Source organism: Balaenoptera musculus, chromosome 10 (genome assembly GCF_009873245.2).
Source record: "Balaenoptera musculus isolate JJ_BM4_2016_0621 chromosome 10, mBalMus1.pri.v3, whole genome shotgun sequence".
In the NCBI taxonomy this organism is placed as follows: Eukaryota; Metazoa; Chordata; class Mammalia; order Artiodactyla; family Balaenopteridae; genus Balaenoptera; species Balaenoptera musculus.
Genome location: NC_045794.1, coordinates 8,349,946 through 8,376,251, shown reverse-complemented (window position 1 = coordinate 8,376,251; position 26,306 = coordinate 8,349,946). Strand labels below are relative to the sequence as shown.

Below are 26,306 nucleotides of genomic sequence, written 5' to 3'. Positions count from 1 at the left end.
ACATTATTTTAAATATGATTTAACTACTTTGGTGTTACAAATATAGTTCATAATATATCTTTAGTGGCTTTTAACGTATTTCTTAAAAATGCATATTGTTAACATGAATAGGAATAAGGTATTTTTTGACACTGTATAAGTCACATTGGAGGATGATAATGATTACTAGGTTTGTCAATAAGATTATAAAAAATATTTTTCATAAATTCATTGAACTATGTGGCTATCCTTTATTGACACAGATATACTAAAAACAATGAGATATAAACATTTTGTTTTAAAAATATGTTGGAGTTTAATGGAATTAATAGGATTTTGATAATTCAACATGCTCTGAGTATACTGGGTTCAACTAGTAGTCTCTAAGTGAAAAAGTATGATAGAGCTGTCACAGAGATAAATCTTAAGCTTTATATTTTCCCCCAAACTTGAGAAAATGAATGAAACTAATGACTAGGTAGCAAATTATTTTTGCACTTCTCATGGTTTCCAATTCTTTCACAAAAATTGGGAGAGGATTTAATCAGCTTATTAGGTAAATAAGTGATATTTGCTATTAAATAATTATGTAACCTTGGCAGGTAATTCACAAGGAATTCAAACAGCCGAGTGGCACTGCTAGAATGAATCGTTCTGTTTTCATCTTTTTATTTTTATGAACAGGAATTTTCTTAGTTTATACATCTATAAATAACAAAAAATAAAAACTGTTGAAAACTGTCTCAATCATAATTATGTAAATGTACCTGAACTAATTATAGAATGCACTAGTGTCATTAAAGAAAGCATTTCCAATACATTTGTTTAAAAGTTATTCAAATGAGTGATACATTTATATTGTTTTTATCAAATGAATATCAATTATTTTAATTGTAAACTTTAATACTTAGAGATTCAATTTATATATACAGGAATAAAACAAATATAAAGGGGCTTCCCTGGTGGCGCAGTGGTTGAGAGTCTGCCTGCCAATGCAGGGGACGCGGGTTCGCGCCCTGCTCTGGGAGGATCCCATATGCCGCGGAGCAACTGGGCCCGTGAGCCACAACTACTGAGCCTGCGCGTCTGGAGCCTGTGCTCCGCAACAAGAGAGGCTGCGATAGTGAGAGGCCCGCGCACCGCGATGAAGAGTGGCCCCCGCTTGCCACAACTGGAGAAAGCCCTCGCACAGAGGCGAAGACCCAACACAGCCAAAAATAAATAAATAAATAAAATGCTGGCTTAAAAAAAAAAAAAAGACATCACAAGTAAAGAAAATTATAGACCATCTTAAAAAAAAAAAAAAAAATATATATATATATATATATAATTCATAATCTGTACCCATACTTCACCGCAGAAAGTTTAATATGCTAATCAGTGGGTTTTAAATTGAGGGCAGAATCAACAGTAAAGAAACCTGTTGAGGCAAGGTCAGAATGAAGGCAAATTATGAAATGGAGAGAACCTTGTTTAATAGATATGAATATACACAATTGCTATTATTTTCATTTTTTCAAAGTAATATGTGTACTTGTTTAAAACAAAATAGACCAGAACAGCTTATTAGCCAATAAAAACATCTCCCCTCAAATGACTGTCTCGCTCCTCAATGGCAACTGTTTTTTTTTTTTTTTTTAAATAATATTTATTTATTTATTTATTTATTTTTGGCTGTGTTGGGTCTTCGTTTCTGTGCGAAGGCTTTCTCCAGTTGCGGCAAGCGGGGGCCACTCTTCATCGCGGTGCGCGGGCCTCTCACTATCGCAGCCTCTCTTGTTGCGGAGCACAGGCTCCAGACACACAGGCTCAGTAATTGTGGCTCACGGGCCTAGTCGCTCCGCGGCATGTGGGATCTTCCCAGACCAGGGCTCGAACCCGTGTCCCCTGCATTGGCAGGCAGATTCTCAACCGCTGCGCCACCAGGGAAGCCCCATGGCAACTGTTTTTAATAATTTGTTTTTATTTCTTACAGTGATTACCTTTGTAGCTTTAAATAATATTTATACTATTCTATATAGATTTATAAACTTTAGAAATTATCTACTGGCTCTGTTTTGATAAATGATTCATTTAAGACCACTCTCTCTCACTTCCTTTCCCTCACCCCTTCACATAAACCTTTATTTCTTATTTAACCACCATGGGGCATATATCTAAATTCTCCACTTCCTCCTATTCTCCTGTCCTCCCCCTCTCTCTTCTCATCTTACTATCTCTTAGTCTCTGTCATTTGATCCTCTGCTTTTATACTGCTAATATTTCAATATTATGAATAGTATGCATATACTCCATAGCCATAATTATTTCATGATTTTACCTTTGGCTGATTTTAAAAGTGAATTTTTTAAATGCATTTATTTATTTATCACATTACAATTGCATAATGATTAATTTCAATGCAGTGATTGCAAATCTTTCTCTGCATCTCCACTTAGCAACTCAAAGGACAATATTCTTAGCATAAATTTCAAATGGAATCTGTCTAATTGTTCAGTCATGCCAAATTTGTGTTTGCCTCACATTTGAACATAGTTATTCTAGTTTTTTGCTTTTGCCTCTTGATTGCCTAGTTCCCGTTCTTCTTTCCTTACTTTTTCTTATATCATATCCTCCAGATATTTGGATTGTCATATTGCATATTCTGTGATGTGTCCTGTTCTCCCAGAGTCCCCCCGGTCCTCCTACTTCATTCTGTACCAGTATTTTGCAAGAGCTGTTGCAATAATCAGCCTGGAACACTTGTTACTGCACTTGTGAGGATTGTCCACTGTTAGCCAGATCCCATATCTGTCAGCTTTTTTGGTTGCTGCCTTCTTTAGCTGGCTTGTTATTTTTCCAGCTGGTACCATGTTTGTGAATCGGTCGGTTTGGATATATCCAGGGATGAAGGGGTTGTGATTCAGGCTTTCAAGATAAAGAATCTTTGGTTGTGAAACACACCCAAGAGTCGATGTGCACCAAGTTACCGTGACTGCATCAGTGGATCAGAGGCTGGGAACATGAAGTAATTCTTATTCAGATCAAATAAGAACAAATATTTGACACATTTCCTGCCTTGGTCAAATTTGTCAAGGGATCAGTTTTGGGCCAAAAGTTGAAAAGGAGGAACATATTATGATGAAATTGAAAAGAAAGGGGAAATTTAAAAGGAACTGAAACCTTTGAAATTGAAGAGTGAATAACTTGTGACTCTTAGATTTCAGTAACTAAAAAAGATAGTAGGTATTACAGTATTTAATTAGCATGTTTTCATAGAATATATTTTTGTCGTTATTCTCTGGTTGTTTCAAATGACGCCTCCACAGAGAGGCCTTCCATGAGTCTCCCATTTAGTATAAGCCTCCTCTCCTTTCTCTCTCACGCTTTCTTCTACCTAGCTTTATTTCTATCCATAGTACTTGTCACTACTTTACATTATATTGCTTATCCATGATTAAATATATAAAATATTAATATAAAATATATATTTAAAAGTAAATATATGAAGTATAGAATGTAAACTACCTTAAGGAAAAAAACCGTTTCTATCATTTACTCTAGAATATTGCATAGCATACAGTAGGTACTCAATCTGTTGAATAAAGGAATGAATAAATGGATGAATAAGCAAATGTTTCTGAACCCCCAAGGAAAAATATTTACTTTTCAAAGTTAAATAGGCAGAATCCACTTATGAAATAAAATACATTGCATTTATATTTATGGAGACAAAGTTTATTATGATTAGACTAAGACGGGATGCACATCTATATCTGGGAGAAGAAAGCTGAGCCTTTGAAGATTTAGGAAGTAAACTACTACTCAAGTTTTCAGAAAGTAGATTGGAATATTGAATGAGTTTTCCTCAGGTAGTATCCTTGAGGATGCACATTTAGGAGGATGGTGGAAACACCTGTTCCTCCAGAGCAAATTCAAGACAGTGAAAATTCTGGGCTTCAGGGTAAGAGTTTTTGGTCTTTCCCTTTTTATCGAGGTTTACATATCAGAACGTGGTTTTCATACATACATGTATATATATATTTATATTCTCTTTCTCAACAACACATGAAATATTCCTTAACTTCTACCTTTATAATGTTTTTATTTTACCCTAGACACTGTACACCATAAACACATTTTCTGTTAAGAAGAGAGGTACAAAACATCAACCTGGCTTCTGATCTCATTATCTGAATGGTCAAGAATTTCAATTTTTCTTTTTGTCTAATATTTAACTCTTTTATCATTTCTCACCCTTTATAAATTAACAATATGATGAACATGAAAGTGCATAGATCTTTATCTATCTCTGCATCAAGTCCAAACAGTGAGATTACTGGCTCAAAGGAAATGTATGTTTTAAGACCTCAAAGAAGCATTAGATAGACTCACTCTTGGAAGGAGAAGTAGAATGAGAGTATCATATACATTTAGAAAAAATAGGTTAAAAGCTTTAGGTCTGAGAGACCTTCAAGATGGCGGAGGAGTAAGACGTGGAGATCACCTTCCTCCCCACAAATACATATGAAATACATCTACATGTGGAACAACTCCTACAGAACACCTACTGAATGCTGGCAGACCTCAGACTTCCCAAAAGGCAAGAAACTCCCCACGTACCTGGGTAGGGCAAAAGAAAAAGAAAAAACAGAGACAAAAGAATAGGGATGGGACCTGCACCAGTGGGAGGGAGCTGTGAAGGAGGAAAGGTTTCCACACACTAGGAAGCCCCTTCACTGGTGGAGATGGGGGGGTGGGGGGGGTGGCGTGGTCGGGGGGAAGCTTCAGAGCCACAGGGGAGAGCACAGCAACACAGGTGCAGAGGGCAAAGCGGAGAGATTCCCGCACAAAGGATCGGTGCCGACCAGCACTCATCAGCCTGAGACGCTTGTCAGCCCATCCGCCGGGGCGGGTGGGGGCTGGGAGCTGAGGCTTAGGCTTTGGAGGTCAGATCCCAGGGAAAGGACTGGGGATGGCTGTGTGAAGACAGGCTGAAGGGGATTCTTCAATATATGCTAATCAATCAATGTAATACACCATATTAACAAACGGAAGGATAGAAACCATATGATCATCTCAATAGATGCAGATAAAGTTCTTGACAAAATTCAACACCCATTTATGGGAAAAACTCTCCAGAAAGTAGGCATAGAGGGAACTTACCGCAACATAATAAAGGCCATATATGACAAACTCACAGCTGACATTGTTCTCAATGGTGAAAAACTGAAACCATTTCCTCTAAGATCAGGAACAAGACAAGGATGTCCACTCTCACCACTATTATTCAACATAGTTTTGGAAGTTTTAGCCACAGCAATCAAAGAAGAAAAAGACATAAAAAGAATCCAAATCAAAAAAGAAGAAGTAAAACTGTCACTGTTTGCAGATGACATGATACTATACATAAAGAATCCTAAAGATGCTACCAGAAAACTACTAGAGCTAATCAATGAATTTGGTAAAGTAGCAGGATACAAAATTAATGCACAGAAATATCTTGCATTCCTATACACTAATGATGAAAAATCTGAAAGTGAAATTAAGGAAACAATCCCATTTACCACTGCAACAAAAAGAATAAAATACTTGGGAATAAACCTTCCTAAGGAGACAAAAGACCTGTATGCAGAAAACTATAAGACACTGATGAAAGAAATTAAAGATGATACAAACAAATTGAGAGATATACCATGTTCTTGGATTGGAAGAATCGACATTATGAAAATGACTATACTACCCAAAGCAATCTACAGATTCAATGCAATCCCTATCAAGCTACCAATGGCATTTCTTCTCAGAACTAGAACAAAAAATTTCACGATTTGTATGGAAACACAAAAGACTCCGAATAGCCAAAGCAATCTTGAGAAAGAAAAACGGAGCTGGAGGAATCAGGCTCCCTGAGTTCAGACTATACTACAAAGCTACAGTAATCAAGACAGTATGGTACTGGCACAAAAACAGAAATATAGATCAATGGAACAGGGTAGAAAGCCCAGAGATAAACCCACGCACATATGGTCACCTTATCTTTGATAAAGGAGGCAAAAATATACAATGGAGAAAAGTCAGCCTCTTCAATAAGTGTGCTGGGAAAACTGAACAGCTATATGTAAAAGAATGAAATTAGAACACTTCCTAACACCATACACTAAAATAAACTCAGAATGAATTAAAGACCTAAATGTAAGGCCAGACACTATAAAACTCTTAGAGTACAACATAGGCAGAACACTCTATGACATACATCACAGCAAGATCCTTTTTGACCCACCTCCTAGAGAAATGGAAATAAAAACAAAAATAAACAAATGGGACATAATGAAACTTAAAAGCTTTTGCACAGCAAAGGAGACCATAAACAAGACAAAAGACAACCCTCAGAATGGGAGAAAATATTTGCAAATGAAGCAACTGACAAAGGATTAATCTCCAAAATATACAAGCAGCTCAATATCTAAAGAACAAACAACCCAATCCAGAAATGGGTGGAAGACCTAAATAGACTTTTTTCCCAAGAAGACATACAGATTGCCAACAAACACATGAAAGGATGCTCAACATCACTAATCATTAGAGAAATGCAAATCAAAACCACAATGTGCTATCACCTCACACCGGTCAGAATGGCCATCATCAAAAAATCTACAAACAATAAATGCTGGAAAGGGTGTGGAGAAAAGGGAACCCTCCTGCACTGTTGGTGCGAATGTAAATTGATACAGCCTCTATGGAGAACAGTATGGAGGTTCCTTAAAAAACTAAAAATAGAACTACCATATGACCCAGCAATCCCACTACTGGGCATATACCCTGAGAAAACCATAATTCAAAAACAGTCATGTACCACAATGTTCACTGCAGCACTATTTACAGTAGGCAGGACATGGAAGCAACTTAAGTGTCCACCAACAGATGAATGGATAAAGAAGATGTGGCATATATATACAGTGGAATATTACTCAGTCATAAAAAGAAACGAAATTGAGTTATTTGTAGTGAGGTGGGTGGACCTAGAGTCTGTCATACTGAGTGAAGTAAGTCAGAAAGAGAAAAACAAATACCGTATGCTAACCCATATATATGGAATTTTTAAAAAAAAATGGTTCTGATGAACCTAGGGGCAGGACAGGAATAAAGACACAGATGTAGAGAATGGATTTGAGGACACAGGGAGGGGGAAGGGTAAGCTGGGAAGAAGTGACAGAGTAGCATTGACATATATACACTACCAAATGTAAAATAGACAGCTAGTGGGAAGCAGCTGCATAGCACAGGGAGATCAACTCTATGCTTTGTGACAGAGGGGTAGGATAGAGAGGGTGGGAGGGAGGCTCAAGAGGGAGGGGATATGGGGATATATGTATACATATGGCTGATTCACTTTGTTATACAGCAGAAACTAACACAACATTGTAAAGCAATTGTACTCCAATAAAGATGTTAAAAAAAAAAAAAGCTTTAGGTCCATCCATTTAGTTTTTAATAAATAAGTGAGGTGACACCTAGAGACTTCCCTAATTTACTTAATATTAAAGAAAGCACTAAAGCACATGTTACCCACATATTTCCTGCCCCATCCCTGCCTCCACTCCAACCCCTGGTTGGAGTACAGTTTCTCCCCTCTATCATAAAGAAAAGTTCACTGTATTCCTACCTGATTGCAATGAGTTATGAATATTTCTTACTGTGTCTGAAGCATTCTGTTTTTAAAATGTTTCGAAGTCTGTAGTTTAAGGTAATGGCTTTTTCTTTGTATCAAGTTTCATAACACTTTCCTAAATTTACTCCTTATAGTTTTTTCTTTCTTTTTTAAAATTCGGTGGGAGGTTCTGTCTGCTTATTGCACAATGCCCCAATCTTTCTTGAAAGTCAATAAAAGGGAGGAGAGGGAAGGACAATCTTTATTTAGTGTAGCTCACTGCAGCTCTCTTTTTCTTGATTTTGTATTGCTCCATTAATATTCTGCTTTTAAGTTCTCAGGATTCTTCAATCCACAAAAATAAAGGAAAAATGGAAGGAAAAATGTTTTGGTGAGAATTAACTCACCTGTGATTTCCTGGGAGTCAGCCATGGGTTACGTACTGCATGCAATTACAACACAGTTCTCACAGGCACATGCTGATTAAGAGCTGATTATATATGCAGAAATAAATACACTTTCTTTGTATTTCCCTAGGATAGTCTCGAGTCTGGAGATCCAGATGGTTTTCCCACTAGCTGAAAAAAAAAAGATTATTTACATTTAAAACCCACATTTTTCTCTTAGTCATTTCTTCAACCTGGTGTTTTACTGGAGGAAGTTAGGAAACGAGAGGTAAGAGGGATGTACAGAGGTGAGAATAGTGCAGTTATGAAATTCTCAGTGGAACAGTTCTGTTTTCTGGCACTACTTCTTTTGCTTGGTCTTTACAAAGGTAGATCAGTCAACTCAGTGCCTGCGTGCATAGGTCACCCAACAGCAGCTTCTGAGAGTTCAGGGTGATATGCACAGTACACAGGGTGACTGAATTGTGCTCTGTTTTTTCAGTGATGCCTGAAGAAGTGACCTATGCAACTCTCAAATTTTCAGGTCCTAAGACGAAGGAACCCCGGGAGAGCCACAGTCTCAAAAGAATGGGTAAGACTCTCAATGAGGATCAGAAAGACCAGAGAAGCGGTTATTCAGCTATGCTGGTGGGTTCTCGTGTTTTCAACTCAAGGCTGTTAGTCCCCCCTGAGATTTAAATTTTGGAGTGCTAGTCCGTACAGCAGTCACTACACCAGAGCTTAGTTTTGTCTATCTTATTTAGTTTGTAAGATCATCATAGTGTGTGAAAAAAGACTGTGGGCTAAGCCTCTGGAAATCCAGATCTCCGTTGCCACCAAAGTAGCATTTCTTATATTTTTTAGACATTTTAGGATGATCTTACACACAGGATATTAGGGGAAGGAAAAACAGTAATAGCATGAACATAACTATCCAGTGTTTTTATTTAACTGCTAGAAGATGTGAAATAGGCATATGCTAAGGGTTTCATAGGACCATGGCACCCCAGTCAGTGATGATGTCGTAAACATTTATTTCATTCTGAGAAGGAATAAGACTGAAGCTTCCTTATCTCAGAATAATAGAATTGTAGTCTGTGATTCAATTCCTAGACAGTTAATAACAATGAAGCAGTAGGAAGATACTTTTTAGAAACATGAAAGTCATATTCACTGAAATTTCTTTATTGCTATGGGATACATGGTTTCTTGTGCATTCCCTCGGATTATTTTTTGTTATTTGTTATTTACATTATTTTTTCTGCTTTTGTATTTGTTTTTAAGTCCTTTTTATCTTAATATAAAATTATATCTTCTATATAGATGTGGATTTTTTAAAGTCATAAATTTACCTCAAAGTATTTTACATTTAAATAATGAAGTAAAAGCACTCAATATGAACAAATCTCTGATTGATTATAGAATTTTCGGCATCAGGTTAGTGGATGATGTTTTAGGGACTAGCTTCCCCCAAAAGAGTCATCTTCTCTGTCTCTATAATGTTTGATGAAGGCACTGCATGTATTTGGGAGAAGTACCACATCCTCACCATCCAATTGACATCATAGGCCACTGACTCAAGTTATTTATAAAATTGGAGATGCAATTTATGTTCTGATACGTATTTCCTAATATGTGTTTCCTTTTCTATACATCTGAGTAAACTGTTTGAATTCCATTTTTATAAAAGGTCACAAAGTGTCTATTTAAAAAATCTATCATCAGAATCAGAATCAAGCCAGGAACACTGGGAATATCTGGATAGTTAGAAAGTAAAAGGAAGATGAGAGAAAAGATTGATTTTTTTAAAAACACTGCCACTGTTTTTTTCCTGAAAAGACAACCATGAAGTGCCTGAGTTGGAGCTGGGTGTTGCAGCTGAAACTGCAACAGGGAGCATTGAGGGCACAGCCAAGGCGGCCAAGAGCAGAGCTGTGAGAGGTGAGACCTACTTCAATAAATAGAGCCACTGCGGCAAGAAGAAAATTAAGGACATAGTGGGAGATGCTGGGGCAGAAAAAATAAAGATTGCTTTTAAAAATAAAAGATAGATAATTTCTGGAGAAGGTGTGGAGAAAAGGGAACCCTACTAACTGTTGGTGGGCATGTAAATTGGTGCAGTCACTATAGAAAACAGTATGGAGGTTCCTTTAAAAACTAAAAATAGAGCTACCATATGATCCAGCAATCTCACTCCTGGGCATATATCTGGAGAAAACCGTAATTCGAAAAGATACATGAACCCCAATGTTCATTGCAGCACTATTCACAATAGCCAAGACATGTAAGCTACCTAAATCGACAGATGAATGGATAAAGAAGATGTGGTACATATATACAATAGAATATTACTCAGCCATAAAAAAGAATGAAATATTGCCATTTGCAGTGAAATGGATGGACGTAGAGATTATCATACTAAATGAAGTAAGTCAAAGACATATACCATATGATATCACTTATATGTGGACTCTGAAAAATGATACAAATGAACTTATTTACAAAACAGAAACAGACTCACAGACATAGAAAACAAACTTACAGTTACCAAAAGGGATCAGGGGGAGGAATAAATTAGGAACCTGAGATTAACATACACACACTAGTATATATAAAATAGATAACCAACAAGGACCTACTGTGTAGCACAGGGAACTATACTCAATACCTTATAATAACCTATAATGGAAAAGAATCTGAAAAAAATACATATATAAAACTGAATCACTTTGCTGTACATCAGAAACTGACACAACATTGTAAATCAACTATACTTCAACAAAAAATAAAACAAAAATTTTGAGAAAAGGAGGATAAACCAAAGGTAATAAACTCATGCCCTTTAGTTATGGAAAATCATCTCTTTTTGATTATTTTCTCTATCTACCTCCAGAGGTTTCATATAGTTTTCTGATATTTCCAATTTTTATAATATTAACCTCACTAACCCTCCCATTTTTCGTCATTTTATCTTTTATTATATTTCATGGGTGACTTTCTTAAATTATCTTTTTCTATTAAAAATGTGTTCCTGGTATTATTTTATTTTCAATGAACTCCTGCTATTGTTTTCTAAAGGCTTTTTTATGGCATTCTATTCTTATGTGTGGATGCAAAATCTTATCTTACTTCTCTGATGGTTTGAAAAATTGTACTTTCAAGTCAACATTATTGAAGCGTAATTTAAATACAAAATAATATGCCCACTTTAAGCATACAAACCACCAAAATTAAGATACAATATTTCCGCCACCCCAAGAAGACACCTTGTGTGTCTTTCAAGTTACCCTCACCACCATCACCACCAGTCTTAGTTTTAGCCCCAGCTAATCAGAAAGATTTACCTTCTGTCATTCTAGACTACTCTGTTAAGTCTAGAGTTTTATATAAATAGGTTCAAATAATACATATTCTTCAATGACTGGCTTCTTTCATTAAACATAATGTTTTTGAGATTCATCCATGTTCTGTGCATCAGCAGTGAATTCCTTTCCATGGCTGAGTAGTATTCCAGTGTGTGGCTATACTATACTATGTTGATCCATTTATCTGTAGATGAACGTTTCAGTTGCTTCCAGTTTGGAGCTAGTATAAATGAGGCTGCTATGATGTAGAAGTCTTTGTGTAGACATATTTTTAGAAATTTTATTAGGTAAATACCTAGGAGTAGAAGCCTGGGTTGGATGGTGTGTGTTTAACTATATAAGAAACGGACAAAACTGTTTTCCACATTTATACCTCCATCAGCCATCTAAGAGAATTCTAGTTTATTTACAGAGTTTCTGAAGTGGTCTCATTGTATTTCTGCTTCCTCTAAATTCTTGCTGTCTGTGTTTTCTGTTTCTTCAGTCTTTTATTATTGGCTGCTTTCTTAAAATATCTGATGACCCTTGGCTGCCTGCACTCATTTAAGTGTGTGGTACTAAACTGATTTAGTGAGACCTTGTGTAGATGAGATGGGCTTGTTAAATGGTAGCCTTCATGGACTGGAGCAGTTCACTGAGAAGTCCAATTTTCAATATTTGTATGTTTTTTTCCCCCTCTTGGGCCAGTTAAACTGCTCTGGAGATGAATGAATCCTCCAGTACTCTGACCAGGGTATTCTGCTATTATAATGGGTAAGAGAGGGTAACTCAGTTGTACAAAGTGGAGAGAAAAATATGGTATGAGGGGAGTATCAACATCTTATGTCGACTTTCAGGTATTTTTTCAGTTTTCAGGCTCACCCATACCTCCACTTGGAAAGATAAAGTACCACGTATCACTGATACATGGAGCCTTTGGGGTTCTTAAGTGAGAATCAGCTTGCTTCTTCTGTTTTCTCACTGCTGACTTTGCTTCTAAGGGTGTACAAAGTTACTAGTAGCCTTTGTATCTGTTATCTGCCTTCCAAAATGCCATTTCTGTGGCTTCCTTTCTCTTTATTATTGTGAATCTACACCTTCTTTAACCTATTTTCTATATTTTATTGGAGCTTTTAGAGAAAACCAAGGTAAAGGGATGATATCTATCTATAACCATTCATTCCAGACTGATTTTTAATCAACATTTCAATCAGCCCAAATGTACTTTCACTCTGCCTTTCTTTCCCATTTCCTACTAGCAAATACTTCCCCTGAAAGGAGCAACTGTAGGGGCTAGTAGCTAGGCAGGGCATTGCGGATATGTTTATGCCCCAAAGTCTTATGAGGTTCCAATGAAGAGAAGAGGTGATAGATTTGTGTACCACTGTGCTACTTAACAGCCTGGAGATTCACAGAAAAAAAGGCTTAGAGGAAGATTCAGGCCTCTCTGGTGCCTAGAAAGAACTTAGTCTGTTGAGATTATTAGACTCCATAGAAAAAAGGTGATACCAACTTTCTTGTGTGGTCCTGGGAGGACCTACTTGTCTTTCTGGCCTCAGAGGATTAGTATGCAAACTAAACAGGCATGCAGAAAAGGCCCTCTGTAATCCTAAATCATAGAGAGCACCAGACTTCATCTGAGAAGACAATGGACCAGGTTTCTTCTTTTATGGGGCATAAAATTAACAGCTTGTCATCTGGCGTGCCACTGACACAGTGAAACAAACAACTGTGCATTCTATCACACATAGATTTGACGCTTCTCAAAGTACTCCAAAGCTTGATCTCAAATCCAAGAGTCAGTAAAACTAAGGGAAAACAAATAAAAGCAACTAATTTTAGGGGACCCAGAAGCCAGAGGAGGAAGAAAAAGCCTAACAAGCAGCTCCTAGTAAAACAGAATCCCTGGAAGGGAAAGATAATCAAATTAAACAACCAACATAATAAGATAATTTATGACATTAAATTATGGCACTAAAATTTTAAAATTTGAAACATCACTTTCACTGTAATAACTCCAGTGGATGAGTTGAAAGAGAAAATGATAATTAAGGCCCAGTTGCATGTCCTGAAAGATCATACAGAAGAAATTATTCAAAATTAAAGAGATATGAAAATCATGATTGGATAATAAAGCCAAGTAATCTAATATGTAAATAATAAGATTCCATAAAGAATAAAAAGAATAGATATAAACAAGGAAATAAAGTAATTAGATATATCTAGTATTGAGTAAACATGGAGAGAAAATAACTGTCATTCATTCATCCTGAAATCAGAGAAGATAGAATTAATCCATTTTAGCAAAAGAAAAAAATCGTCATACACTCCATCTGAGAAATACTCAAGAAAATTTCCAGTCACGTGATTAATTAATAAGAACTTAAGGGAACATTTAGAGGCATGCAAAAAAATAATAGCTGATAATGGCATCATACAAAAACTATAAATATAAACGTGCTAAACAATTTTTCAATGAAATAGATATACTGCAAGAGAAAGTCTATAATAGTCTAGAACTGATTTTACTAAACCCTAGGGTAAGGGAGAGAAGCAGTGAGGGAATGAAAGTACTATAAAAATTCATATTGGAGACTGGATTTTCTACTAACATATTAAATAGATCACTTGAAAAGATCAAATCATCAGGGAACCGACTGTCAATTACATTAAATAGTATATTTCAAAACGAGCCTGGAAAAAGTAATGAAGAACATCCAGCAGGTGGTTAACACTGATTACCTGGAGATGGGAAGGTAGACCAACGAGAACAAGATTAAGAAGGTAGAGGGGAAGAAAGACTGCTAAAATATAAACAAGAGAGTATTCATAAAAATATCCAGAATATGTCATATGATCACATTTACATAAAATTCTGTGTTTTTAGTGTGAATGTAGAGGTGTATTCACGTTGGCTGAATATAAATGAGAACTCCTTGACTTTACAAGCAGTATTTTTAATTAAACAATAAAATAGAGATCCAACACTACTATGAACAGAGGAGTAGGGGATGGAAGGGGTTAAGGAAAGAGGAAGCAGCCTAAAATGTGTGGCTTCTTGTCATTTTCCTCATAGGACGTAGCACTCCATCGAAGGTGTGGTGCCCTATTGCTTTCATTTCACTGTTGCTGAACCTGGTGGTGCTGGCTGGACTGGGAACCCTGGGCTTAACGAGTAAGTTTCCACTTTTCTCTGAGGCTGTCCCTTGCTTTTATCAGGCATATCACAAATGAATCCTAGTCCTGAGACATACCCATATGAAATTTCCAGGAAAACAGGTTTCATTTCTGTATGACCATATAACATTAGTCATTCTTTTTAGGCTATTTTAATATCAGATCCCTTCAGTGCAACCAATGATGAAGACAGCAATGTAAAGCCTATGTTTCTAAAAGTTATAAAATCAGTACAACGACAGAAGTATAACTAATTTATACTCTGAGAGTTTTCATGATGATTTCATTTATTAGAAACAAACTCTTTATTTTCATGACATTTTCTCCCTGCCCAACCCATTCTAATTGCAAACATCTTTCAAGATACCACTATCGTTACTTGATTTTCTTTAATTTTTTCATTAGTAGGCCAGTTATTTTGTTCTAAGAATCACAATTTCAGATAGATATGATCTGGCTTCATGGTGCTGTCATTTGAAAAATAATTTCTCCCAAATGATAAACTAATTTTTTCTAGAACTTCCATAATTGTTCCTGACATTAGTATAATAATTGATGGGTAGAGTCTCTTTCCTCCAATATACTGCAAGCTTCTTAAGGGCACAGACTGTGGATTATTCATTCTCTGTACTTTTTGGTTGAATGAATGTATTAGTTGAATACACGAATGAGTGAATGAACAAACAAATGAATAAACAAGCAGAAACTAGTAGGCTTTTGACTATTAAAGCTGAAGTATATTTACAAGTAAAGGCACATCTCAACCTACTCTTTCAGCAGTTTGTTCCACATTTACGAAAAAAGGCAATCTCAAGTACTTTAAAATATATTTGCAATAAAGATCTTGTACATTGCCAAAACTTCAAAATATAGGAAAGGACAAGAAACTAAAAGCAATTAGTATCTGCCAATGGGAGGTAATAACTATTAAAATATAAAGATATACATTAATATCTTTTGTATCATGGATATCATTTTATATCAACATTTCATTGAGTAATGTAAATAAACACTCTCATAACAATTTACTTACTTTTTTGAGTACTGTTTTCCCAAGCTCTTCACATGCATTATCTCCTTTAATCTTTACCCCAACCATACTTTATAGTTACATTTTTCCTCAGTTTCCAGAGTCAGAGAGCCCAAAGTACTTTTCCAGTTCTGTGCAGTTTGTAAGTGACTAGTGGGGAATATTTGATCATACATCTATCATTTTATTTTACACTTTATGGTTTAATACCCCATTGTCTTTCCTTTGCTATATTGAGCATGTTTTTTTCTCTTTCTTGACTGTCTTCCCAATCATTACAATACTTTGTTTCTTTAAATATCCGTTAATTATGTATTTGATAAATAAAAGGTTTTTTTTTTTTAAACAACTCAGTATTTGGGGAGCATCGCTTCTCAAGCCTGGGTGCTATTGGGAAATGCTATTCCCTTTCCCTTCCCTCCGACAACAGTGGGTACAAAGCCATTCTGAGGAAATAGAGGATGATTAGGACAAAAATTGTTAACATTTCTTGAGTGTCCATTCTTTGTGATTGTTTCTCATTTAATCCTCATAAAACTTAAATTAAAAATGAAAGATTCTATGAGGTGGAAGGGCTGGCAGATAAACTAATATCAGTCTTGTAGAAAAGATAGGTTCTGTGTAATAATCCACAAAATGGAGATGCTATGTTTTCTGAATCTTCTGAAGTTCTTAGATACATGATTCCTATCTTCGGAAATTATTTTTTTTAATTCTGAGGCTGGTGTTTACTAATTCCGTATCCATAAATTATGGTTATATCTGTCCAAGAAACTCAAAATTACAACGCATAGGCTCACCGATGTATTCTGGTGCCTCCTAATCTCAAAAGAGTGGTTTGCATTTTTAAAAACTAACTACTGAATTGCACTTTTATTTTGAAATCTCTGCTTCTCATAGATATTTTTTGTTTTGTATTTTTAAACTTATTTGGGCAGTTCCTTAAACAAGAACTGGTACTCTGTTGAGTAACATCAAACATTGTTATCTCAAATAAATGTTAATCTTAAAAGTATATAGTATTCTACACTTACATAGCTATCATTTAAATATGTGCTCTCTATTAAATTTTTAAATGACTACTGTGATAGTAGTATAATTTACTGGTAGATTCTGAGTATGTTTAAGTCATTAATCTCCTGATATGACTTATAGATTACTACAAACTCATCATCTTCGGCAGCAGGACACATTATGACGTGCAAGAAAATGTAACGGAACGGGTGGAGAGAACTACGACATTACCCACGAATATGCCTACAAATGTCTCAGGTGAGCACATCATTTTAATATGTTAGAAAACACATTACAAGTGTTGAATAACTTTACCTCAAAGTACTTTGAAGAATTAAAGCAGAAGGAAAATGAAAGTGAAAGATGTCTCTGTTTCAGAGTCTCATCAGTAACATAGTTTTCTCCAATTTTCCCTTGTCTTTTCACTGCGTTCAAAATCTTGAAATATTTCTGAAATTTAAAAAAAAACATGGAAATATGGTAACCATTTACAAATTCTTCTATTAAGTAAACACTTTTTGTCTTTCTTGACTTAGTTTCTTTATATGTTTAATTATTATTTTTATCAAACTAACCTCCTTCCTCTCTCTGTTGGGTTAGACTGTTTTCTTGATTCCCTCTTTCTTCTTTTTTCCTTCTTTAACACTGACATTTACACACATTTTAATGGAGTTTAGCTGGGTATATGGGCGATAAATGTTCTGTATTATTGCATGTCTGAAAAAGTCTTTAATTTGGCTAACTATAAATTTGATGGTTAAAAATTCATTTCTTAGAGAATATTGAGAGAGTTACTTCATTGTCTCTGGCAAACAATGTTAATAAGAGGTCTGTTCCCAGTGTAATTTTCATTCTATAAAAATGACCTGACTGGCTGCTGGGGATCTGAAATTCTAGGATATTCTTGGGTATGAGTGTTTTTTAATTATTTATTTGCCGTGTACTCTGTGGGCCTTCTCAATCTGAAAGTTTAGGGCTTTCAAATTTAGGGAAGATATGTGCTATTCCTTATAAGTTTATTTTGTTCTCTACTTCATTTCCTCTGTTCTTTCCATGACTTCTCTCCTTTGGATGTTCAGATTTGCAGATTGTCATCTTTTCTTTGTATTTTCTGCCTCTTTTAGCATTAGATTCTGGGAGATTTCCTGAATTTTATTTTTCAATCTTTCTACTGATGATTTTTTCGACAATCATGTTTTTTAATGATCCTTGAGAGTTGTTTTTTGTAGCATCCTATTCCTACCTTATGTATATACTATCTTTTGGAGACATCTAAGTATATTAATTAGAGGTGTATTTTAAGATGTCAATCTCTTCTTTCAGAAATTCATTTTTTGGGGGGAGGGCAGTTTTTTCTTTTGTTTTTCTTTTATCATGAGAATTCTCTTTCATGTGCTGGTGCTCCTATATACCCTATGATTCTTGCTTCTCTGTTCATATTCAAGAAAGGAAGTGATGGCTGGTGTGGACTGACTACTGCTATTTAAAGAAGATACCAAATAAATAAATAAAGAGGACAGCTTTTCCACTAGATCTCTCCAGAAGTGAGAAATTTATGTGGATATTTTAAGGGTGGAAGGTCAGGGTGGAGTGATGAACAGGCAAATTTCCAGTTTAAATGAAGGTGGATATAAAGTACGGCACCAACAATTACAGTAGAAACCAAGGCTTTGCCGGATAGCTCATTCAATTTTTTCCAGAGATGAACTATGTCCTTTCCTCTCTGGAAAATTCTATAGATGCTCACTGATTTTATCCCTCCCTCTCTTCACTCTTTATCTTCTTTAATTAAACAAAAATGCACTGCACACCATATGTCAAGCACCTGGGAAACCCTGAGAATATAAATTTTTCTGCATAACAGTTATAACAATTTCTCATCTTGAGTCACTTACGGTGTGAGAGGAGAAGCAGACAAGTAAACAAAAAAATTACAATTCAGTTTAATGAGTGCTCATAAACATAAACACATAGTGCAAGAAACAATATAGTTGGAGGAAACAGTCCAGACTGAATAGGGGTACAATATTCAGTGCAGGGATTGGAGGCATATTTCCATAAAAGTAATGAGATAGCATGGCATTCTCAGGACAAATTCAAGATATTCAAGATAAATGGATGACAGGAAGCTAAGTGGACTAATAAGAGATAAAACTGGAGTGCCATGAGGGTTCCTATAAATAATGGGGAGAATCTGAATTTCAACCTGAAATCTATGGGAAAATAATGAATCATTTAAAGCAGAGTCTCATAGAAATGTCACTGGAAACAGTGAGGTGATAAGGTTTCTGTAGAAAACATAGCAGAATAGATAGGGACTAGGGTCCTGTTACAGCAAACTAAACATTCTGAAGTTTTCTCTGAGTGCTTTTAATAATCCCGTCATCGTTTTTTCCCCTCTATAGCTACGATTTTTCTTCTGTCTTCAGATTGTTCCAGATCCAAATCCTGTTTCATTTCAGGTCACACTCTCTTCTCTCATATTTTAAGCAATCATCTCTTTCAAAATATAACTTCTGTTAATCATTTCAATGTATAATGCAAATGTTTAGAAATTCTGATATATATGCTTATCTGTGCATACATATTATGCGTATGTGTGTTATCAGTATCATATCTTTATAGACTTTCCTCGTTTGTTTTTCAGACCCGGGATTTTACTTATGCTCAGAGTTGTGGATATGGCATGGAAGTAGCTGCTGTTACTTTTCTGCTGAACTAATGAGTTGGAATATGAGTAACAGTGACCATGGAAAGAATCACTGCTCCCTGATGAATATGGGCAATGGGGAAAACTGGAATAGAACCAAGGTCTGTGCTATGATTTGCAATACATCCATAGAAATTTCTTGGTTTTGTTAAAGTACAGGTAAGGAGCATTTGGGTAACAGCATTACTCCTTGGCCTTTCCTAATAAATGGCCTTCATGCCCTTTACTTTTGCCTTCTCCCTGAGTGGAGTCATTGGAAAATTCCTGTATCATGGGTCCAGAAAGCAAGGATTTACAGTTATTTGCTGGTCCACATGGTAAGCTATGGAAGTATATTTCTTTGGTATTTCTTGTTCCCTGTGATTTCTGTTTTTTGTAGAACCAGGAAGGAGAGAGTAAGGGTTTATTTCCAATTGCGAGGTATATTTTAAGTGACCACTGATGCAAATTACATCATACGATTCTCCTCCCCCTTAGAGCGGTTGTCCAGTGATGAAAAATCATACTCTGGGCTATAAACCACTTGGTACAATCATGTAAGTTATCTGTCTTATCTTCATATATTACAACCCTCTTTAAAAGTTAAAATTTAAAAAAAATCAGATAAAGTTACTGCAATGCTCATGATTATTTTGCTGTTGTTTTTCTTAATATGTGAGTGTAGAAAAATACCAAACTCCCAACTGTAGAATGCCAAAACCCTTACTATCCAGCACAATCCATTTGTTTAATTTCTTGTAACACACAGCATGCTCCAATCCAAAAGATTTTGTCATCAGCATTAATCTGAACGTGGTTCATGCCTCTGTGATTTTTGGCCTTTATGGTTTTACTACCTGAATTATTCTTCTTTCCCTTTTGAACTTGATTAATCCAACTCAGATTTCCAGTTTGTGGCTCGTTATAGGCATATAGTAAATAATTTGTGTCACTACTTATATGCATTATTTAACCATTTTGAGGTGTTTTCACTGTTAATTGCACTATTCTCGAAACTCTTTTCTTCATTAGTTCCCATGGCATCATGCCTTCTGTCAAACAGTCTCTATACGTTATCCCTAAATTTAAGATCCAGAAACTGAAATTCACAGAGGATAAGTAAATTTCTTAAGGTCACATGAGTAATAAGAAGCAGAAGCAAGCTCAAATCCTAGTCTGCCTATCTCCAAAGCCCAAGGTATGTCTAAAAATAAAGGATTAGTTGACAATTTAAAGATGACTCTGACAAGAGTCTTTTAAATGCAGTCGGTAATATGGGTTAAATATTGATAACATTTCAAACAAGTGCTTCTTAAGGGTTTACTAAGGTCTGCAACGTGGACTAAATGCTGGGGCTATAACAGTAATATATGTAATAAATCTTACAAAAGCTTATAATCTAAGGTGAATCGAAATAATAAATCAAGAATTATGCAAATGATTATCTAACTGCAATTTATGATGTTACGTTTATGTAAAATGAAAAGTACAGCTTCAAACTGGAGGAAAAGAAGAACAGACATGTGCCATTAATGGCTTTCTTACTGAATGGTTCTGTGAGTTTTTCAGAAGTTACCTTATCTGACAGCTACTTACTTATTTCCTGTCAGAGATAATTCTTTTGAGCCGGTTCTTCCTCAAAGAAGGAAGTTCCAAAGTTTTGGGGTTCCACAGACTCTCACTATTAGGGTTTCACTGGCTAGAGTCCTCTCAGATTCCAGCCAATGAATTTTTTAAAACTGTGGTAAAATATACATAACATAAAATTTCCCACCTTAACCATTTTTAAGTGTACAGTTCAGTAGTGTTCAATGCATTCACACTGCCGTACAACCAATCTCTAGAACTCTATTCATTCTGCAAAACTGAAACGCCGTATTCACTAAACAACAACTTCCCACTTCCCCCTCTTTCCACCCCCTGCCAAGCACTATTCCACTTTCTGTTTCTATGAATTTGACTAGTCTAGGTACCTCATATAAATGAAATCATAGAGTATTTGTTTTTCTGTGACTAACTTATTTTACTTAGCATAATGTCCTCAAGGCTCATCCATACTGTAGTATGTGTCAGTCCTCAAAGAGGATAGTTAAGAGACGGCTTGAAATCTGAATGAGGAAGAAGCATTAAAACAGAGCTTAAACTCCAGATTTTCTCTTAAGAATCTTGGAAGTTAATGGAAGACAAAATATCTTTTATATCTCGAGAGAAAATTCATAAGGCCAGTAAGAGTTTTAAAGACATTATGATTTAGTTCAGCGTGGGGAGGAAAAAACTTAAAAAGCAGGATAGAGACAAGTAAATTGGAAAAGAGTGGGGGGCCTCATTGGAAAGGCGAGTGTTTAATGAACGGGAACCTATTGCACAGTGAATGCAGAAAAGAAAATTAGAACCTCTGCAGATGTCTACAGGGTGGTATTTGCTCATCTGATGACTTGTTTTTGCCTATCATCTGCAAAATGTTAAGAGTGTAGTGATGGTGTTAAGTAGGACACTTGAGAAGAATAAAGAAGGTCTTTAAATCTCACTGAGGGAAAAGGGACAAGGAACCAAGAAGAAGTGAAATGATTGTTGAATGGAATTTTGATGACATGAACTTGGTTCTGTTGCACTTGAATTAGCTTCCAGTTGTACAAAGTAACCGATGTTTCCTTTTTTTATAGCTGCTCATTAGATGTCTTCCATCACCTATCTCCTGGACGAATCTGAATTTTACTCTCGACAACACAAATCACACAGCAGAGAATGTTTCAAATTTTTCCATTTTGACATGTGAGTTAACCTGTCTCTTCCTTTTTGTCAATAATAAAGGAATATCTGGCATGCTAATTTTGAAGATGTTTCTCTGACAGCCATCCTCCATATATGGTCAAAGGTGTATAAAGAGAAGGCAAGAAATTCCGGGAGCATTTGTCTGTAACTTAGGCAATTATTTTTTAGCAAAAAAAATCTATTCTATATAGGAGTTCCTTGGAATTGAGAGCACTTGGGGTAGAAATTCAGAAGCTTTGCTGTACTTCCCTTCCCTTATTTCATACTACTGCTCCATGCTTTCCTAGGATACTAAGGAAAGGAGACAAGGTAAAAGGACAAAGTCAAATCAGGGTCAAGGACATTACCCAGTGCAATAAAAAATAAAGTGTCTCCCTGGAGCCAAGAAATTCTGCTTTGTTTCTACTACTTTACATTGTTTAAAGAAATAATATAAGCTTATATACTTTACTAATGGAGGATTGTGATAGTATTTTAAGTGAGTTATAATCTGGGTGACCATATGATTTATTGTCCAAACCAGAACACTTCTGAGAGTGAAATGAGGCACTATTGATAATTACACCAAGACACCGGGCATAAATCAGTAGTGTCCTGGGCAAGCCAAGATTACTCAATGACCTCTTGGGTAAAATTGGTAACAGATAGACCAGAGGTAATTTGGGGTCCTAGACAGTTGAGGGGGCTGGAGAATTCTTAAAATAGTGTAAGGAATCACCAGAGCTATTGTCACTTTCTTCTCTTTTAACTAAAATAATCTAACAAGAAAAAAATGATAAGTTTGGAAGCAACATATTGGATTTATGAAGTAATTGTTTTTCAAGATAAAGCACAGGACTCATTTTCATTTATCTTTTTGTTCCAGGTTTGGTACCTCCGTAAGTATTTCACGTGCCGAAACAGTGAAGTATGCAGTATTCAATGGAAATGGAATAACTGGAAAATCTAATGACTCTAGTAGTTATTGTATCCGTGAAAACAAAGTAGATGTACCAAATTCTCAATCTTATGTAAATGCAAACACTTGTAATAATGCAGGATATAGAAATGACCGTGTAAGCTGAAACTATGCAAAAACAATCTCAGAATCAAATGGGGTAAATCTGATTGTTTTGTGACCTTTAAAACTTTTTGTCAAAACATTAAAAACTCCCTTACAGTTGATTGTAATTGTATAGGAAAATTTTTTTAAAACCTTACAGTTGATTGTAATTGTATAGGAAAATTTTTTAAAAAGTGAAATTAATATTACCTAGTCCACTTTAATTTAAAATATTAGAAACATTGAGAATTAAAGTGGCTTATTTTGCTTATCAAAAGTAGCATGAACAGTGGTACAACTTCTTGCAATACACTTTACTATCCAGATGGAATAGTCTTTTCTATCTTAGGTAAATTGTCACACTCTTTTCTAAGCTGGGAATCAGCTTCTATCACTTTATCCTTTCTGCGCTCAAAGACATGAAATATTTCCAACAGCTCCTTTAATGTGAAGGTTTTTTTTGCTGGTGTCACTTCCTTTAGACAATGTCATTTTCTTCATTGCAACTACTTTCCTTATTTATGTCAAAAAACTTTCTTTGGTAAGTTCCTCTGACTGCATATTGAGATTCTCTAAAATGATGGCGGTGTCAACATTCTCACAGTGAGCGATTTCTTTTATAACTATATTTAGATTATTATTTGCACAGTGTGCTAAAAGTTCCTGTCATACTATGAAGATGTTATTCACTGTTACTTCCTGCCAGGATGCTTGAATATTTTCAGCTGTATGCTTTATATCATATTTCTAAAACTCGGTTACTATTGCATTATCTGTAGTCTGTCCAAATGTCCATCTAAGATAAAAGATCTTAAAAGTTGAAATAACTCCTTGGTCCATTGACTGGATTAATGATGTTGCGTTTAATGATAAAAAGCAAATTTTCACATTTTCACTCAAGACCCTAAGAGAATAGTATGACCTAGAGCATTATCTAACAGTAGAAGTGCTTTAAAAACTAAATTATTTTGCTGACAGTTATCTCTATAAACTTGGAGGCAAGGAGGGAAAAGAATGGTATGCATTACTATCTATATGTGAACTGAATAAGAGATTCTCAGTAACCAATCCTGGAGAAATATTAAAAGAAGTAGCAAGATTGACCATAATGAGTATCTGTTATTTACATAGCAGCAAAGTTTGTACTTCATGCGATTACTCAGAATTAATATACTGTGGTAAATGAAAACTGAATCCTGTAGTTGGGTGGCTGGTGTTATTTAAGTGAACCGTGCTCTCTGAAATCTGCACGTGTGAGAACCATGAAAAGCAAGATCTGTCTGTGCCTCTAATACAATTCAGTTACTGCACAATTTGAGTACCTCCGTTAAATACTGTAGGTTATAGCAATTTTTAAATTCAATAATATCTATCTTACTCCCACTATTGTAGCATACTGGATATAGAGAAGATCAATGACTTTGTCTTTTCCCTCAAGCTGCTCAGTATGTACCTATAAGATACTAGTAAAAAATTATTATTTACCTTTTAACTCAAATATTCTATACCTTGGTTTTAAAAAAAGTGTTTTGTTTCTGTTTTTGTTTTTTTTAGAAACGATGTGATTTTTCTTTAGCCTTCCTTTTAGTAAAATTCTTTCTTTGTGCTATTGCAAACTTCATGTGAAATATTGGCAATTCATGTTCCTGGGAACTTGAGCAAATAATTCATGACACCAAGAACCTAACACTTACTGCATAATCATATTTTTCCATGTGTTACTGTATATTTATAACACCTATCCCTTTCTTAAGCATGTCTTTCTGAATGGTTATATCTGATCTCTTAATAGATGAGAAAAAACATATGATAGATTTAACATCTACTCCGGATTTAAGAAGCAGAAGAAAGAGGAGGAAGAGGAGAAAAAGGAGGAATCTGAGTGAATTAGAAATAGTAGAATAGTGCTTTAACATATTAATGACTGTATATTTAAAATTACAGCCAAAATAAACAAAACAGTGATTCTATACATTTTGTAATCACCAAAATTGTTTTATCATCATTACTATTTAACATTGCTCCAGAATTCTAGCCAGTGAAACGAAGAGGGAAATAAAAATTAGTGATGATTGATTATAAAAACAAGACAAAACACTGATTATGGATTTGTAGAAAATAAATTTGATGTAGAAAAACTGACTGAAAATTATGACACAGATAATTCATTAAGCTGACTAATCTCATGACAAATATCCATGGGATATACCCTATCTTAAATAAATAGAAAATTGTTACAATAGCAAATTGTTCTCTCTAATGATATAAAAGGTATTGTCCACCATAATAAAAAATAAATAAATTCATGTGAATAAATTAATGAGATATAAAATGACGACAATTTAAAATTATAGTGAAAGCTACCAAGATAAGTTCAACAAAAGAAGTAATGTAACTTTTTCTTGGATAGAAAGTTCAACCTTCTAAAAGCAGCATCACTTCTGTCAGATTAATCAATAAATGAAATGCAATTAAAATTAAAATTCCAGAAAACATCCATATAACTAATACTACTTTTGCAATTTTTTAAAAGTAAGAAGTAAATTCCTTTTAGATATAATCCTGTGCTGATTCTGAGAAGTAAACTAGTTTTATTAATATCAGATATACTGCCGACTTATTTTTTTAGAGTAAACATGTACTGTTTCTGACATTTTAAAAAGTTCACATAATAAATGAAAATGAGCATCTGAGGTGTGCTCCATTTTATAATCATGTCATTCTTTTTCTCCAGACTATTACATATTTTTATCAAATCTATGAAGTATTCTCAAGACAATAAAGTTGATACTTAATGAAGGTATGATCTAGCACTAATCCTCTCTTTTACTCTTATGTTGAAACATCCCTAGTCATTCATTAAAGCTAAGAAATAATCAGGCCAAAACTGAGGAGATAACAGGAACTCAGAGAACTAATTAAGATATTATGCCTATTTTTCTGAGAAGGTGTCTGCAATTTCCCACAGATTTGACCTTTTATTTAGATAGAGCCTGGGTCCTGGAGAAATGGAGGTTGGAATAAAGTAGTCTCCATACTATGAGCTAGGAACTCAAATAATTCTACCTTCATTGTAAGATTGAACCAAAAGTAAACAAGCCCTTCTAAGATCTTACAGCCCAGGTTACGATCATCTGTGTTTTCAAGAAATTTCAATCTTTATTCATGGGTTAAGGGGTCAAAATTGGTAAAGCCCTGGATCCTGAGAGAAGTAACATGTAACTCCTTTCTGGAGAAGGGTAACTT

General features: G+C 35.1%; 1 protein-coding gene across 1 annotated transcript; it reads left to right on the top strand.

The window, feature by feature from the left end:
• The first annotated feature begins 8,470 nt into the window (after window positions 1-8,470).
• On the top strand, window positions 8,471-23,120 carry LOC118902650 (C-type lectin domain family 12 member A-like). Its single transcript, XM_036867233.1, has 6 exons — window positions 8,471-8,584; window positions 14,413-14,511; window positions 16,699-16,815; window positions 19,205-19,368; window positions 21,910-22,018; window positions 22,884-23,120. The coding sequence occupies exons 1-6, from the start codon at window positions 8,497-8,499 to the stop codon at window positions 22,898-22,900; spliced, it is 594 nt and encodes a 197-aa protein (XP_036723128.1). The 5' UTR covers window positions 8,471-8,496; the 3' UTR covers window positions 22,901-23,120.
• The last annotated feature ends 3,186 nt before the right edge of the window (window positions 23,121-26,306 follow it).

Excerpts from the sequence above, each read along its gene's own strand:
- LOC118902650 (XM_036867233.1), top strand. The coding sequence starts at position 8,497 with ATGCCTGAAGAAGTGACCTATGCAACTCTCAAATTTTCAGGTCCTAAG. Across the intron at positions 14,512-16,698 it reads GGGAACCCTGGGCTTAACGA|ATTACTACAAACTCATCATC; the intron begins GTAAGTTTCCAC and ends TATGACTTATAG. Across the intron at positions 16,816-19,204 it reads TATGCCTACAAATGTCTCAG|ACCCGGGATTTTACTTATGC; the intron begins GTGAGCACATCA and ends TTTGTTTTTCAG.